Below are 13925 nucleotides of genomic sequence, written 5' to 3'. Positions count from 1 at the left end.
TAAATGTGTCACGTCATTTTTCAACATGAGAAAGTTGAGTCGATGGTAAACTCTGCTCTCAAGCAGCTGAAGGTGTAGGAAACTAAACTAGTTCAATATGTTGGGTGGTTTTATTTTTATTACGTTTAGGAAACAGAAATGACTTTCAAAGCACTCGAAGATCACGACTTGTGAACTCTGAACTATCAGAAATTCTTAAGTTTGCCAGTGCATGTTAAAGAATCGAGCCCAAGGTTCTCGTCTAATGTTTGATATAAGAACCCCGGATCTTTTTAAAGTGTTCAGTGTGTCTGATGTTGGTGTGAGGAAACACTGACGCAGACAGACAGTCGGTTTGAGCTGACGGGCTGTTTGTCATGTTGCTTTAGTGACTTACAGAGGCTGTTTATTATCGCTCCTCCTTCTGCTGTATCTGCATGTGTTTTGCTTCCAGTGAGTGAGACCTTGTCAGTGAAGCATTCAGACCCTCTGTCTTTAACATTCAGCAACAAACCACAACCTGATCCCAGCTGCATACACACAAATTAAATTAATAAATTCCTGCAAGAAAGATGGAGACTAAATAATGGAAGAGAAAACTAAAGAATTAAAACTTCAGTGTAAGAGACAGTAATCTGACTTTTATTCATCTCTCTGTGGGAGCCGAGTCATACTGGGTGATACATTAACCCAATAATGCAAATTAATGAAATAAAACGGTTTTAAAACAGGAGATCATTCCAATGAAAAATAGAGTTAAAGGGACAGTTCACTCTAAAATAAAAAAATTCTCTTCTTCCCTGTAGAGCTGTTTATCTGTCGAGATAGTTTTGGTGTGAGCTGCAGAGATACTGACTGTGGAGATGTCACATCTCAAAATAATCCACAGACTTTTTGGTTCTTTTAGGTTGGTTTTTTTTTAAGAGAAACAGTCGTGTATAAATACAGCATTGTTTAGAATTTAATTTAAAGTTTTATAAAGCCCAATGTCACAAATCACAGTCTGTCTCAGAGGCTTTACAACAGACACCTCTCTGTCCTTTGGACCCTCACAGCTGATCAGGAAAAACTCCCCCCAAAAAACTTTGACATGGAACAATGGTAGACACCTCAGAGAGCTCAAGAAAGCTCAAAAAAGCATCAGTGACGAATGTCTTAATCTGACTGCAGATTAGAAACTGACACGGTGAGATAAAAACTGTGCAAGATGTTTATGTGACATAAATGAACAAGAAATATATTGTCTGAATTTTCCCAGTACTGATAGCAGACACATTGGAGCTTATCAATACTACCGTCTTTAGTAATTGGCCCTGGGGCCTGTTTAATAACTGGTTTCAGTACCCATCCCTTGCAGGAACTATTTTCTTTCTCCTGAACTGCACCCACCAACCGTATCACTGCACAGAAGGAAGCGTGCATCTACTGCTAGCTCGCTAACGTTACAGCTCAGCCGAGTAGGACACTATTATGTTTACATCTCGTGCTGTCAGGAGCACGAGCCTCTCGTCCATGAGCAGATGCTCAACTCCGTTTGTGCGGTGATTCGGTTGGCAGGTGTAGTTTGGCTGATATCTCCAACACTCGGCAGCTCACGCCAAAACTATCCAGACTGATGAACAGCAGGTGAGAGGATGAATGTGTGTTTGATTTTGGGGTGAACTGTCCCTTTAAGGTTAGCTTAAGTGTTTCCAAATGAAGCATTGTTACAGCATGCTGGATCAGAAAACGTGCACGTATAAATCATGTTAGAGGAAAAGTTAAGACTCACTGAAAAACATGATTACAACGTGAGAGGAGCTGTACAGACGACAGGCTGAGCTTTATTCAACATGACCCTGATCACACATTCATTCACACCTGGAGACGTCCCAGTATGACCCCAGTCTGACCCCAGTCTGAGCTGCTGGACTTCAGGGTGTAACTTCAGCCTGTGTTAAAGGAGCGGGGTCAGTGTCTGGAGTCCTGGTCCAATCAGGAAGCAGCATGAAAACAGACAGGAACAGCTGATGAGGATAAAGTAAACAGTAATAGTTTATTGTGGGGCTTTAATGTGTCTCCAGCAGGCAGTTACCAGCACGTTGATCCACTGAGAGTCAGCGTAGATGTACAGAGCTCCTCTGTCTGTCCGCAGCACCATCATGTTCTCCCCCCGCAGCCTCCTCATCTGTTTCTCTCCGTCAGCGATGAAGATCTGCAGAGTGACACCACAGTCACTACGGCGCAGCGACCACTGACAATAAAACTGAGCTCACGTATGTTTCATTGAGCAGTGAAAGTGTTTGACACTGACCGTGCTGACTCTGTCCAGCTGCCTCTGTGGGGTTTGAACCTGTGAACAGTTACAATCAGCAGGAGGACCTCGGTCTCCTGTGTCTCCCTGCAGGCCTGGCAGGATGTACACTGCAACACACAACACAACATCAGTGTGACGACACATCCACATCATGTTTACTGTCCTGTTGCTCTAAATTCCTTCGTTTAAAAGTAAATCTTTTTCTCACAGACGGATTCAGATTTGATTTCTTTCAGTCTCTTAAAAGCGGCCCGGGACAGTGGAGGGATCACAGGAAGTCTTCCTCCTGAGCTGCTGCTTCTCTGGCTTTCAGTGTGAAACATGATGTCCCTGATTCTAACATCCGACCACTGGTTAAACAAAACACCTTAAGTTAAGATTCTCCTTTAAGTCCTTAAAGGGATAGTGCATTATCTACTCACCCATATGCCGAGGGAGGCTCAGGTGAAGTTTTAGAGTCCTCACATCACTTGCAGAGATCCAAGGGGAGAGGAGGTAGCAACACAACTCCACCTAATGGAGGCTGACGGCGCCCCAGATTCAAACGTCCAAAAACACATCATTGAAACCACAAAATATCTCCATACTGCTCGTCCGTAGTGATCCAAGTGTCCTGAAGCCCCGACATAAAAGTGCGTGGTGCCCAGAGAGGCAGTCAGAGCTGCAGGCTACAATGAGGCTAAAAACAGAGTTCAAATGAGGTTTTTCCAAACAACTTTTTATGTCGGGGCTTCAGGACACTTGGATCACTACGGACGAGCAGTATGGAGATATTTTGTGGTTTCAATGATGTGTTTTTGGACGTTTGAATCTGGGGCGCCGTCAGCCTCCATTAGGTGGAGTTGTGTTGCTACCTCCTCTCCCCTTGGATCTCTGCAAGTGATGTGAGGACTCTAAAACTTCACCTGAGCCTCCCTCGGCATATGGGTGAGTAGATAATGGCTGAATTTACATTTTTGGGTGCACTATCCCTTTAAAGGTCCCTCTGACTCTGTCTTAACTGCAACATGACCGAGTTTATGGTGATAAATAAAAAAAGAGCAGAGTGTTCTGTGAGCAGGAGAACCTGATGGAGACACTTCTGATTTTACACTTTAGATTTGACTGAATTCATTTTCCTTACAGTCGTTTTCTGTTTGCTGATATTTAAGGATCAGATTTACTTTGTAGTTTCTTCGTTCTCTGATCGTATTCCTCCAGACGTTTCATCTCTTCCTCCTCTGACCTGTCTGGTTTTCCGGTCTTCTTTTCTTCTGACAGTTTTGAACTATCTAACTATTAGCTCACCTTGAGAGACGATAACAGGCGTCACAACAATCAGTCCAAGCAAACAAACAATCTCCATGGAAACTTTTACAGCTGTGAAATCTCTTTCAACGCAGTAAATGAGTTCTTTCTTAACTAAGGAAACCTGTAAGGGATTCTGTGCAACTGTATAAGGCAACTTTTAAAACTCCGGGGTTGCGTTTGACTGTCTTGGTTGTAACATTACACTCACTCTCCTCTTCCATGTATCTAACGTTACCATGCCAACACCTACATCTATCATAGATGTAATGAGGACGTAATGGAGGGAGGTGGAGTTGTGGATGTGCTGTGAGAAATGCAAGCGAGGTAAGAGTAGCTTTAAGGAGAAATCTTGAGGTGTTTGTGCAGCCAGTCCTAAACCTTTTTCCCTATTGTCCTACCCACGCCAAGATTTGAGTCATTTTGACCATCAAAAATCAACTATAATTAGTGCTCAGTAACAATACTCATATCCACCTTGTCCAGGACGTCCAGCCACTCCGGTCAGACCAGGCAGTCCTGCAGGACCAGGATGACCCACCCTCCCTGGAGGTCCACGAGGTCCCTTAAACCCCTGCAGGCAGCGATTCATGTTATAAAAGTAACATCAGTTCAACAAGTGTTGACATAATAATCAGACCTGCAGTCACTCAGAGTTACAGACTGAATAACTGTGATCAGATGTCCCTCTGACGTGTCAGCTCTCTGTGTGTCTACATGTGTATCTGCTGTATGAACCTACTGTAGCTCCTCGACCTCCAGCCTCTCCTCTGGGTCCTTGTTCACCTCTCTGCCCTGCATCGCCCCTCAGGCCGGGGTCGCCCTGGAACAGCACAGAACAGCTCTCACAGCTTCACCCACAGTCCTCATGTGTTCATATAACTTTTATTCTGAACCTAACGTTTGTCATGTCAGCTGATCTTCTACCTTCTCTCCTGGCGCTGCGGGGACGCCGTGCTCACCCTGAACACACACACACACACACACACACACTGATCAATACAAACCTATTCATTCATTCATAGAAAATATGATGAAGATGATAATGTCACATTTCCATTTCCCCTCACCTTCTCTCCACTTGGTCCTCTTCTTCCTTTCACACCTTTATGACCCTGATGGACGGATAATAACAGATCAGACTGTGAGAGAGCTGTTTAGTGAAGCCAGAAGTCTTTAAAGTGTATAAAGCAATAAGAGAAGAAGACATGCAGCATCATGTGTCTCACCCTGAAGCCTTTACGTCCCTTACTGCCCTGTGAACACACACACACACACACACGTTATTAGTTCTATATTAAATTCTATTACAGTAATTACATTCACTTTAAAACACTTTGTTTTGTTTGCACAGAGGGTAAAAAAATATATAGCAGAAAAATAGTATAAAAACAAGTCTAGAGCAGCTGCAGAGGTTTTTCCTCAAAACAAAAAGGTGAAACTGTTGTGTGCACAATCATAAATGATGGTAAAGTAGCGTTCACAAACACTACTCACTGTTGTCCAGTTTTACATTTCACTTCAGTCTACAAAACCTCGTGGTAAAAATAAACCAGACTGTATATGATGCTGAAACATGATCATATTCAGTCATTTACAGGTCAACAGAGAGTGAACGAACGCAGCGTGAGGCTCCAGTGTACCTTCATCATCCCAGGAGTTCCTATGTCTCCGTACAGACCCCTCCAGCCTCTGTCCCCCTTCTCTCCCTGTGGGGACAAACAGCAGCACGTTAACTGTTACAGTAGATTCATACAGTTTATACACAGCTAATGTTCACAGGACAGGATCACAGTGACTCTGAATGAGACTTTATTACTCTGATGTGATCTGCCCACATGGATCATTTGGGACTTTAATATAAACTGCGCGCAGCTGTTCAGATGGTGATAATAATTCAAACACAGCTCTACATGTGTTTTCTGATGTTTGTTTTCTGTAATTAAAGCACGTGACAAAAGTCTCTGTGGGTCAGAGGCTGAATATGAGCTGAATGTGCTGTAAAAAGCTTCACGCTGCAGTTACAGAAAACACAAAATGACTCAGCTGTACGTCAGTGTATGACAGACATGCAGAGTCTTCCTGTCACCTTTTGACCTGGTGGTCCCATGACTCCTGGTGGTCCAGGTTCTGCCTCTGGACCCATCACACCAGGTCGGCCCTAAAACACACACAGCAGTTTGACACAGTTTGATTTTATGACCTTTTCTTATACAGGATTTTGTACATTTTTACATGCAGCATGACGGGGTTAAATACGTGTGTGTGTGTATGTGTGTGTGTGTGTGTGTGTGTGTGTGTGTGTGTGTGTGTGTGTGTGTACCTTGGGTCCTCTGGGTCCTCTGCAGCCCTACAAACAGAAACACTATTAAAGTGTGCTGTATGATGCCTATAACACACTGTCATTGTATAAACACTGCTGCAGTGAATGAATATGGAGAAGTTGTATGGTAGCCTTGATTTTCTCACTTTCACCATTTAAAATACAAATGCAACTCAAATTCAATTTTGCTCAGTCTACACACGGCCCTGAAACACACACACATGCACCAGATGCCACAGTGAGGGGGCTGCACATGGACAGGTGCCAAGAGCAGTTGGGGGTTCAGTGCCTTGCTCTCCAGCTCCCAGTCTACGCTCCATATTGGTCCGTACGGGGACTTAAACCGACGACCCCCTGGTTCCCACCCCCAGTCCCTATGACCTGAGCTGCTGCCCCAAACTGGTCCCAGAAAGATGCAGAATCCATAAAGGAGGTGAGTCATACCTTTTCCCCTTTTGCTCCTGTGATTTGCTCGGTTATATCAACCTGAGGAGTTAAAGGCAGATCAGCATGATTTAGTTTTAAAGAAATACTTGACTCACAGAAAGATCATCTGTGTATCAGTTACTAACCCTGTGTTGTGTTGAATTCATACAGAACACTTTGTCTTTCTCACATGCCTCCACGGTGAACAAAGAATCCAAAAACTGAGGAAATTCCTGATGAATTGACGTCACTGGGGTCCACGTTTAACAACAGGAAGACGATATCAAAACATCTGTGAACAAACTCTCAGATAACCTCTGCAGTGTCATTAAAGTCTCATTTATCCAGTACTTCCCAAACATACACATTTTCACTAAAACCTTCCTGTTTAAAACACTTCAGCACATCAGCAAAGTGCATGTGTTTGACCACTGCTCGTGCATTCCACTGAGCAGAGTTAAAACGCACACACTTGCCCAGGTGTGCTACTCAACCATGCATACGACTGCTCAAGCTGAAGTGTTTTAATAGTAATGCCTAATTTAAACTTCTGCAGAAAAGCTTCCACAGAGCCGCGCCACACCTGAAAAATCTGCCTGCACGTCAGGAGCAGCTGACACCTCAGACGTTTGACTGGACATCAGAGCTGAGAGGTGGGATCTCTAGATGGTTCTGGTCCCAGCAGGCATGTGTTAAATTATGTGCTGCACTGAATTCACAGCCACAGAAGTAAAAATTAGGCCAAGGTTTTAGTGAAAATAAATGTGTTTGTAGAGTACTGAGCATCCGACTGGATAAATAAGACTCAGATTATCCTGCAGCAGTTGGGCGAGAGTTTGTAAGCAGATGTTTTGATACAGTTTTGTTTCTGATAAACACGGAGGCCCTTCACTTCATTTCATCAAGAACTTTCTCAGCTCACCGTGGAAGCTTGAGAGACAAACAGGTGGCGGTAAAGGTAACAAGGGGTGAGTACTTGATTCAGTTTTTTAGAATACATTTAGAATTTTACGCCCCCATGTGGAGGATTTGAGAAAAAAGAATCATCACCATCAGCTCTGCTTTCCGTTTGACTGTAGGAAACGCAGGTGGTGGAGGAGGAGGAGGGATGAAGACGTCACATCTCCGAGGTGACCACCTGCTGTCTCTGCTAGATAGAAATCCTACAGAGACACACACACACACACACACACACACACACACACACAGAGTAAATTGATGTTGTGAAGCTCTGTAGTGACCCGTTAGAGACTTCCCTCTAAACTTCTCTCATGTTCCAGGTGTGTAGGAGCTTCAATGTTCCTGTTCAGGTCATGTTAGTTACCGTCTGTTAGATCACTAGCTGTTGCCCTACAGTATCTGGTCCGCAATCATGATAAATGATTTTTCTGTAACTTGAGCCAGTTTTTTCTCCAGCTAGTGAAGGTAAAACCTGCGGAGCCCTCGACCTCGGACGGCTACATCCACACTGGAATCACAACACTTCACATTTTAGATAAATGAAAAACCACCAAGAGAAAAGCCAGCATCACACACTAACTGCTCTCCTTTTCTCCTGTGTGAGGACATACAGTGATATGTGTACATGCACATTTGGTTCGAACTCCCTCCCACCCTGTCCTGAGAGAAGACAAGTGGTGACTAAGCACCAACTCCATGTTATGTTGCAGTTGCAGTTGCTTGGTTCTCCAATTATCTTAGTGACAGATCCCAGTGCATTAAGAGTGAAGATCTATGCTCAGATACTGTAACTGTTTCCAAGGGTGTACCACAGGGCTCTGTATTAGGTCCACTTTTATTTACTATTTATATAAATAATCTGGGTCAAAGTGTGTCAGAACCAGGTGCAAATTTTCTTTTTTGTGCTGATGACACTGATTTATTGTTGTGCGTCAACTCTTGTACAGGCCATTGAATCTTTGCAAAATGTTTCTAATGTGGTTCAACATACCTTACTTGAGCTGAAACTTGTTCTCAACGCAGACAAGTGGAAACTCATGCTGTTCAGCAATGCCAGAAATGGGCCACTAAATGTTCCTTCAGTGGTCACTCTTGATGGTAACATCATAGAGGTTGTAAATTGATATAAATACCTGGGCATCTTGATCGATGACTCGCTCACTTTTAAGTCACATGTGATGTGCTTGGTGAAGAAGCTGAGGTTAAAGTTGGGGTTTTATTTTCGCAATAAGATGTGTTTTTCTTTTCATGTGAAAAAGCGTCTTGTTGCTGCCACCTTTTTACCTGTACTGGACTATGGTGATCTTTTATATATGCATGCCTCTGCACAATGTCTTCAGCAGGTTGATGCAGCCTACCCTGCCTCCTTGAGGTTCATTACAAACTGCAAACCCCTCACTCACCACTGTGAGTTGTACTCTAGGGTAGGATGGTGTGCGCTGGCCCTGCGTAGGATGTGCCATTGGTACATGTTCATTTATAAGGCTATTCTTGGTCTGCTCCCACATTATCTGTGTATATCTATTGTGCAGAAAGTGGGGCAGTACTCTTTGCGTTCTCAAGACCTCTTCCTGCTTAATGTGCCATTTGCACGCACTGATCATGGTAAAAGGGCTTTTAAGCATTCTGCTCCTTCGTCATGGAACACACTGCAGAATGTGTTAAAACTTGATAATCTTATTACTTTGACTGCTTTTAAATCTAAAATGAAAGAAACAGAGTCTGAATCTTTACAGTGTCAGTGTTTTGATGCATCAGTGCTTGATGATGTGTATTCTTGAGATTGTTTTTATGTTTAATTCCCTGTATTGTTGTTTTTGTTGTTCCGTCTGGAACTGCTTTTATTGTTTATTGTTGCTGCCTGTCTTGGCCAGGTCTCCCTCACAAAAGAGATTTTTAATCTCAGTGGGACTTCACCTGGTTAAATAAAGGTTAAATAAATAAATAAATAAAAAGAAATAAATGTTATGGGATGTTCTGCTGCTTCTGTCTCCTGTTTGTACTCACTGGTGGTAACAGAGGCAACAGCCGGCTGGAGGCCGCTGAGCAAGGCAGTCCATCCCAAAACCAGCTGAGGCAGCATCTCCTGTCGTCCTGTAACAACAGCTGAATGTTATCCAAACAAGAACTGAAGTTTAATACAATGACTGAAACATAAGAACTTCTGCCATGTGACAAAACATACAAACAAACCCTCAGTGGTTGAGAACAACTTTTTTCAGTAAAGGCGAGTTCTCTCAGGTGGATTAAGATCTTGTTTCATTTATAAGAATAAGACTCTGAAACCTGTTTCCTTAATCTCTATAACTCATCTAGCTCCGGTCGAGAGATGTGCAGCGGAGATAAGAGGACCTGAGGTGACCCCAACCCTGATTCTGTCTCTCCTCCTAACACACACTATGTCTTCTTCAGACGGACTCAACTCTTCATACGTGGCTCACTGAACATGATGTGCAATAATGTGACACTGAGGAAAGATCACAAACACAATCACGGACATTCTGTATTAACCGTGCACTCTTGCACTAATTACAATAAGTTCTGACACCGCACAAAGACATTTGAAGCAACCACACTTATTTATCATTCATACTGGTAACCTGTTATTGTGTATGTTGTATGGTTCGCACTGATGCACCTCACTGTTTGTCATTTTGTTATAGTTTTGCACCTTGTTATTAGAGATATAGTTATAGTGAGTTTTATATTTGCTATACATTGCTCTCTGCTTTGTTATGTTAGTCTTTATCGCATGCTTTTTATCTGCACTCCTCAAACTTTGTATTTCAACTGCTGCACAACAATTTCCCTCAGGATAAACAATGTTTTCTCTTGTTTTAAGTCTTTCTTCTGTCAGTGCAGTGCAACTCTTCCTGCAGTGACACGCCTGAACTGCAGAACACAGACAGTTTTGTTTTCAAGCTTTAAATGAAATAAACAATAAAGTCTGCAGTGGAAGGGAAACAATCTCATCAACTGTAGATGCAGCTCCAGTTAATTACAGTTTGTATATTTCAGAATTTAAGAAAACATATTTATTCCAGAAGTAAAGCATAAACAATGACAGTTCTCATGCAAACTGATTTGAATTCACAAGTGTTGATGACCAAAGATAATTAACTCACTCCTGTCAAGAGAATTACACCATCAGCCTCAGTGACAGATAAAGACTGTTTCCTAAATTCAAACATCTGGATGTGTAAAACTGCTGACCCTCTCAGAGGAGATGGTGCATCTCCAGATGTTCATCCTGACACAGTAGCTCAGCTGTTTCACCAGGACTGTTCTCTGCTGGTTCAGATGCTTCTCATGGTTCAGACATCAGAGGAGGTTAAAATGCCTCAGTGTGTTCTCATGTGTTGTATCCGTGCCGTGTGTCTTACCTCCGTGTCGTCCCCTCCTCTTCCCGGCGCTGTGTGGCCTCTCTCCTCCTCCTGCAGTGGAGATGTCTGTTGGAGCCGGAGCTCCTCCTGGTCATCGTCCAGCCGAGCTGGAGCCCATTCTGCTACGCTTGCACGCTGAGTCCAACTTAGCTCAATAAACTGTGGAAATGCAACGCAGCCTCTGGCAGCGCTCTGCAGGGATAATCAGATAATTACTTACACACTGAGCCAAAGAGAAGTCTGCTTATCAGGGCGCTGCCACTGCTGCCGCCGCCGCCGCGCTGGAGAGGATGGACCAGTGAGAGGAGTCAGTGGCACCTTCTGTCAGATTGTATTATATTATCGTTACTGTTTTTCCATTTACATTCCAGGAACTGAGCCAAGATCCTCACAGTGATCACACAGCTTAATGTAGAACGCTCACTGATACTGCGACTCACAGAGACCTTAAAGTGAGGTCAGCAGGAGGGAAAATATGTTTTATATATACATGCAGTCATGTCTGTGTGAAGCATCATGAACGTACACACAAATCATGTCTGAACAGAAACAGAGCGATGAAACTGAGACTCGTCGTACTGAGTGTTGTGTCACTGCAGGTCATGTTGTCCTGTGGAGGAACGTCACACCTCAAACAGGTGTTTCAGTGTTTTCCTGAACTATAAATCAAACCAGGGAGGAAGTTGAGCTCGTAGGACTGAGTACAATCCATAAGAGTAATCAGCACCTGCCTGATGTCTTGTGTCCTGAGTGGGAGACAGGTAATCACTTCATTGGTGTGTCGTTGATAGGCCCACGACACCTCCAGAGGGCTCAACAGCGACACTTTGATTCCAAGATGTGCCCCCCTCTACTTTTACCCCTCGTGTTGGGCGTCTTGCAGAACAGTTGTGGTCCGTCCTCTTCATCCAAAACCAACTGCTGCTTCGCTCAGCAGTCTCTGACAGTGACATGTAGTTTGTCAGGCCTGTCCTCGCACCCCCCCACATTCAGAACCCTGGATGATGATGTGGCTACACATCCTCTACAAGGAGCACCTGCGTATGCCTGCCTCGTGGTTCTGCCTCAGCTGCTCAGTCTGTGTACTCCAGGCCACAAGGCTCCCAGCTGCAGCCTTCCATGATTCTGTTAGTTCCTCAGTGTACAATGACTTCTGTGAGGTTGGCACAAGATCAGGTCCACAGAAGACAGAGTAGTTGGGTGCACATCCAATACTGTTTTTGGTCAGGTGCTGGATAATAGGGGTCCATGCAGAAAGAAGAAGAAAATCCACACACTGAATTAGAGCTCCCAGGTTTCTTTATTGACTAAAATGCAACGTTTCGACCCAAATGGTCTTCCTCAGGCAAATTCAAAAAGAAGTTGCCTGAGGAAGAGCTCTAATTCAGTGTGCAGATTTTCTTCTTCTTTCTACAAGATCAGGTCGGGCCTCAGATTGGTTGTAGCAATCTCTGATGGAGAGTTGAGTCCCTGATCCAGGTCAACCTGCAGTTTCCAGGAGGGTTGTTTCCACTCTTGCAGATAGTTGTACATGGCACCGTCCTGCTCTTATGAAGGGGGTGGTGTTACAGAACACCGTTTGCCACTGATGGTGGAGGACGTGGTTCAGGTGGTGCTGGAGAAAGAGGTCGGGGTGGCCGCAGCGGTAGCAGAACTCGACGCACAGTTAGACGCCTACAATGCCAGGATGGACACCAGCTAAGAAATGAAGCTCCTCTGGGTTGTCGTCCCTTCCTGTCTGCACAGAAGGGTGGTCGTTACAGATGTGCAGAATATTTTACACTGTGATTTGAAATTATTGTTCCAACCTCTTCTTTTAAATGCTCAGAAGTGTTTTACCAGTATGGTGCCGTGAGGTGTGAGACAACCTAAAACATTTTAGTTTTGGTTAAATGTTTTCAAAACTGTTAGATTATTTTTGTGTTTTATCCTAACAACAGGCACATCTCTGCGACAACAGTTGGTGTTTCCTTCTCCAGTGAGAAGTGGTGGAAGTGAAATGTTCCTCCATGGTTAGGTTTAACTGTAACACGCAGACGGTTTGCTGGAAAAAGCCTGTTTAAAACAATTAGTTCTACTCTATCTATATACAAAAGGTTGATATCGTGTCTGTGCCCATTTATACCCTTTTTCCATTGTCACTCTTGGCTGCACCAATTTCTATTTCCATTGTCAGTTCAGACACACCGTGCCACGCCAAGCTGCGCCAGAGATGGTCCTTCTCAGGAGCAGGTCCAGACGCCGAGCCACCAGCACTCAAGCAAATAGTGGAGATGTCTCACTGACTGCAGCAATCCCACGACCCAAACAAGGCGTTTGTTGCATGACTCCACTCACCAGACAGGTGTCTTTTAAAGTCTCTGTGTTCAGCTCTCAGTACGTCTGTAGCTTCTGACTGAATCTCTGTGGTTTGGAGTTTAGTTTCTCTCCTGCATCCTGATTATACTTTAGATATCTGATTATTTTTTACTGTTTCACGTTCGCCATCAGCTGAAAACTCAACATTTCCTTATTTTGCTGCTTCACAATTAAAGTTTTTACATAAAAATATAACTTTTATTGTGAAGAGTCTACAGGAAATTAAATGTGTTTATCACTGAATTAGCACAACTTTGTCTGTAGCTTTTCTTCTATAAAAACAAGTCTAATGATAAGGCAGGGAGGAAGAGTGAAATCAGAAATAGCCACAGGATGACGATGCCGAAGAGCTTCAGACAGCTCACCTCCAACAGGTAAACTTCTTTTACCTGCCCTACTGTGTGATGGAAAAACACCTGCAGCAACAATAACGGAGACTTCAGCCGTGGATCAGCTCGCTGCTTTTAAACATCATCACTCAGGATGAGCATTGGTAAAAGGCACACCTTCAACGGGTAGACCTGTTGTCATGGAAGCGCAAATCCCTGCTGTGCTGGGCTAATGGCCCAAACCAAACCAAACCAAACCAAGCAGAGCCAGCCCATGACCGTCGAAAAGGGGCACGTGTGCTTTCAGTTTGGTCCAACATAAGTATACGAAGCAAAACTCATCAGTTTAGATAGAAACCAAACCTGTTATGAGGTGATGGCTGAGCAAGCTGTGGAAAACAGCTACAACCGGTCCTGGACAGTTTTGGATCTCAATGTGGACACTTGAGACACAGGTGTAAGTGTAATCAGGTTAAATCAGATCTAGATATGAGGTGCATTTTAAACAGAGAGTAAAGGGGTCCCTCTTCGTTCTGACCTGATGTTTGCACGTTGAACAAAGACCTTAAAAATGTTAACAATCA

At 43.8% G+C, this 13925-nt stretch overlaps 1 protein-coding gene across 2 annotated transcripts; it reads right to left on the bottom strand.

The window, feature by feature from the left end:
• Positions 1–658: 658 nt before the first annotated feature.
• Positions 659–10734, bottom strand: LOC117251796 (uncharacterized). 2 transcript variants are annotated; one of them, XM_033618333.2, is made up of 15 exons: positions 10655–10734; positions 9279–9365; positions 7362–7474; positions 6330–6371; positions 5886–5912; positions 5652–5723; positions 5206–5271; positions 4792–4818; positions 4633–4677; positions 4490–4525; positions 4305–4385; positions 4040–4136; positions 2273–2382; positions 2054–2173; positions 659–1944 (listed from the first exon to the last, which is right to left on the bottom strand). In XM_033618333.2, the coding sequence occupies exons 2-15, from the start codon at positions 9352–9354 to the stop codon at positions 1930–1932; spliced, it is 927 nt and encodes a 308-aa protein (XP_033474224.2). In that variant the 5' UTR covers positions 9355–9365; positions 10655–10734; the 3' UTR covers positions 659–1929. The 2 variants fall into 2 exon arrangements, with proteins under 2 accessions (XP_033474224.2, XP_078030355.1); XM_078174229.1 differs by lacking the exon at positions 659–1944 and having other exon boundaries at positions 1981–2173.
• Positions 10735–13925: the final 3191 nt, after the last annotated feature.

Source organism: Epinephelus lanceolatus, chromosome 14 (genome assembly GCF_041903045.1).
Source record: "Epinephelus lanceolatus isolate andai-2023 chromosome 14, ASM4190304v1, whole genome shotgun sequence".
NCBI classification, from domain to species: Eukaryota; Metazoa; Chordata; class Actinopteri; order Perciformes; family Serranidae; genus Epinephelus; species Epinephelus lanceolatus.
The sequence above is the reverse complement of the archived record's forward strand: the minus strand, read 5'-3'. Positions and strand labels throughout refer to the sequence as shown.

Excerpts from the sequence above, each read along its gene's own strand:
- LOC117251796 (XM_078174229.1), bottom strand. The coding sequence starts at position 9,354 with ATGCTGCCTCAGCTGGTTTTGGGATGGACTGCCTTGCTCAGCGGCCTC. Across the intron at positions 5,724-5,885 it reads GAGGACCCAGAGGACCCAAG|GGCCGACCTGGTGTGATGGG; the intron begins GTACACACACAC and ends TGTGTGTTTTAG. Across the intron at positions 2,383-4,039 it reads GGCTGGACGTCCTGGACAAG|TGTACATCCTGCCAGGCCTG; the intron begins GTGGATATGAGT and ends TGTGTGTTGCAG.